Genomic DNA, 3588 nt, shown 5'->3' with positions numbered 1-3588 from the left:
CCTTCAAATATGTCGTCAGATCGAATTCTGCTGCCAACTTGGCTCCCTGACTGTACCCAACTTCCTCGCCGTTACAGAAGACAGTCAGTGATGACCTCGCTCCCCCCACGTTCAAGAATATCTGTCTACCATCCCACGAAACGGGGATGTCGAAGTCTTTGATCCAGACGCCTGTGGGGTTGTGCTCGGGTGCGTTAGGCCACTGAGCCTCGAAGGTGAAACGCTCGTCAAGGTAGATTGGGAAGCCGTACTTGCCGTAATTCCCATCAGCGTCCTTGCCTTCGATTTCCATATTGCCGGGAACGTTGATCTCGCTCAACAGACTGGTATCGAAGTCTGCTTTGTGAAAGCCAGGCGTCACTTTATGAATCTTGTTCTGGAAGGCAAACTTCCACTTGCCGTTCAACGATAGGAAGCCGTCGGTCACATTTCTCATAGCGGTCGTATAATCGCCAAAGGGGAAAGAAGCCGGGCGAGGGCTCTCCTTGTTGATAGCGAACACATTCAGATCGCTGGACCTTTCGATAGCAGTCATGATCGGTTGCATATCGGCGCCTGGAAGCCGAGCATCGCGAGCCTTCTCAGACGCCTTGTCAGTATTGCCGAGAGGTATCATCCTGAAGCCGTAGGTGTAGTGGCCGTTTGTTTCACCGGACTCCATCTTCGTAGGGATCGAGTACGGTTCGTGAACAGGTAGCCCCCAACTGGTATCGCCGCCGACTCCGTGTTGGAGATGGTCGACGTTCACAGTAATTAAGTCCCGTTTAAAGAGCTGAGCGAACTTCTTGTTGGTCACTGGCACCAACCCGGATCCAGAATCGCCAGTTTCACCGACGTCCAAGTCGTCGTAAGTCACATTCCAAGCGCTGAGGTTGAGTGGAGATCCGCGTGACAGGTCAGCTCCAAAGGCTCCAGCTATGAGAAGTCCCTCACCAGCGGTGTTGCGTAGAGCCATCCAGCGCGAGTCAGCCTTGTTACCTGACTCTTGAGGACGGATGTAGGGTTCAAGCTGAGACCAGACATCGTCACTCTCGTAGACACCAACGTTCTGAGACATCTTGCGATCCCAGTAGCTCTCACTGGGACCTCGGCCAAACCAACTGAACTTCTCGAACTCAGCTGGCATGATGAAGTACATACCAATCTTAGGGATTCTGTAAGGCAACTTGGTAGCATACATCTCATGAGAGACATCGGGATCAGGGACAGTCCAAGCCTCAGCGAACTCGGAAGCGCCGCTGGACAGGTCTAGAGAGGCGTCAACATGAACCTCGCCATCGTTGTAGATCACATAGGTGGAGGTCCAACGTCCAATTCGCTTCTTAGCGGCGCCAAGATGCTTCTGCGGCGCTGCGGTGTAGCTCGGTAGGTTGTGGACGACAGTGACCTTCACGTGGTTGGAGGCCTTATCGAACGTCAAGGACTCCACAGAGAGCTTATCCTTCACACTAGCCTCACTCCAGGCGTGAGCCCAGTTGATGGCATCGTTACCAAGGTCATTGTCAGTAAGCGGCCTCCAGAAGTTCGGTCTGGGGCCCTCCGCATCCTTCAGAAAGGCCTTTCCTCCTTTGCTGAACTCTGTCATGAGACCAGTGACCTTATCGAATACCACCTTCACTCCGTTTGAGGTGTCGATGGTGAGGTGAGCAGTGGTGTCATCCACATTAGGTACTCCGCTAGGGATGACAAAACTTCCAGCAGCATAGATGTCCAGCTTGTACTGTGTCGAGGCTACTTCGTATGCAGCGGGTATCAGCTTGTGTTCATTGGGGAGTCTGTATCCAACGGGGTAGTTGGCTGCCAAGACGGCAACATCAGACGCTCTCAGAGGAGTGGCGGTCTTGCTATGTGCCCAGACTCGTATGAAGTACTCCGCACGCTCCACTACAGTTATAGCAGGGGTTATGGTTATGGTCATGGGGCAGGTGTTCTCTGGCGGGCAGGAGAACGCACCCACAGATCCAGTAGGCAGAGTCTGACTCCCATCGTCTGAGGTTACTTCGTAGGAGAAACTGAAGTCGCTGAGGTCAGTGAACCGATAGCGGTTGCGCACCTGGAGTGTAACGGTGTCGCCTGAGAACTGGGCTTCAGTAGGAAACTGGACGTCCTGGTAGACCTTCTTCACCTCGTGAATGTGAGGATGAGGATACCGTTCAGGGTTTACAAGTCCGTTGTTGAGGAAGTTCCCATCAGTGGGCATGTCTGGGTCAAAGTCGTGTCCGTACTGCCAGTAGGGTTTGCGATTGCCCTGCTCATCCACAAGGAAGCCGCGTTGAGACTGGTCAACGAAGTCCCAGATGAAGCCTCCCTGATACGTAGGGTGCTCAGGTGCCTCGATAACATCCCAGTAGTCCTGCAGATTGCCGACAGAGTTACCCATGGCGTGCGCGTACTCGATGAAAATGAATGGCCGTAGGAGATCGGGGTTGGCGGCGACAGTGCTGTCGTAGAAATCAAAGGTCTTCGTGAACCGGGGGTACATAGGGCAGTAGATGTCACTGTAGGCGTCAAACTCGGCTGGCTCATACTGCACAGGCCGGTTGTCGACGCTCTTTAGGAAATCGTAGGTCGTCTGGAAGACGACGCCGTGACCCGCCTCGTTGCCAAGAGACCAGATGATGATGGAAGGATGGTTCTTGTCACGGTGGTACATCCTCTGAGTTCTCTCCAGATGAGCGGGGATCCACTCAGGAGTGTCTCCAATCTGGGTATCTTCGCGAAGCGTAAGAGGGTGGCTCTCAATGTTCGCCTCGCCTACGACGTAGAGGCCGTAGACATCACAGAGCTCATACCAGCGAGGGTCGTTGGGATAATGAGAAGTCCGGACAGCATTTAGGTTGTGGCGCTTCATCAGCTGGATATCTCTGATCATGTCCTCCATATTGATGACGTGTCCATGATCGGGGTGCGTCTCGTGACGGTCGGCCCCATGGATGTAGACAGATTTCCCGTTTACTAGGAGTTGTCCTTTCATTGGACGAGACTTAGAAATCTCCACATGCCTGTAGCCCAGATGATGTTGCAGGTTCTCTACAGCGGCGCCTCCAACGGAAGTCTGGATGTGCAGATCGTAGAGGTTTGGCTTCTCAGCACTCCACAGGGCGACATCTGCTACATTTCCAAGAGTGACGGTAACGTCGATTGTTGGGGAATCGGCAACTGGAGTGACAGACAGTTCCTTGGAAACAATCTCAGTGTCTCCACCACTGACGGTGTTCCAGACCTTGACCTTGACATCTGCCGGCCATACATCCGCGTAGTTAGTGAGGGTCAGAGTCACAGTGGTGCTCTCAGCGTCCTTGAACGTTTCAGGTGTCAGTTGATACTTAACAGTGAAGTCAGTCACCCGCTGCTTCGCAGTGGTGTAGAGGAAGACGTCTCTCTCGATGCCAGACAAGTCGATCATATCCTGCTTCTCCAAGTAGCTGGCATCGCTGTATCTGATGATGAGGAAGGTAAGGCGGTTTCCTTCGCCAACCTTCAAATATGTCGTCAGATCGAATTCTGCTGCCAACTTGGCTCCCTGACTGTACCCAACTTCCTCGCCGTTACAGAAGACAGTCAGTGATGACCTCGCTCCCCCCACGT

The 3588-nt window shown here is 53.3% G+C and overlaps 1 protein-coding gene across 2 annotated transcripts; it reads right to left on the bottom strand.

Moving 5' to 3' along the window:
• On the bottom strand, positions 1 to 3588 carry KVP17_000665 (uncharacterized protein; the record flags this gene model as incomplete). Of its 2 annotated transcripts, none has more annotated exons than XM_068515384.1 (1): positions 1 to 3588. In XM_068515384.1, a coding segment is annotated over one exon (3588 nt), but the record flags the coding sequence as incomplete, so codon positions are not given. The 2 variants fall into 2 exon arrangements, with proteins under 2 accessions (XP_068376554.1, XP_068376553.1); XM_068515383.1 differs by having other exon boundaries at positions 39 to 3406.

The sequence above is a fragment of a genome, assembly GCF_019968985.1.
Source record: "MAG: Porospora cf. gigantea B chromosome Unknown PgB_NODE_2407_length_3588_cov_423.09, whole genome shotgun sequence".
In the NCBI taxonomy this organism is placed as follows: domain Eukaryota; phylum Apicomplexa; class Conoidasida; order Eugregarinorida; family Porosporidae; genus Porospora; species Porospora cf. gigantea B.
Note: the sequence above shows the minus strand (reverse complement) of the source record. Positions and strands in the feature narration are given on the sequence as shown.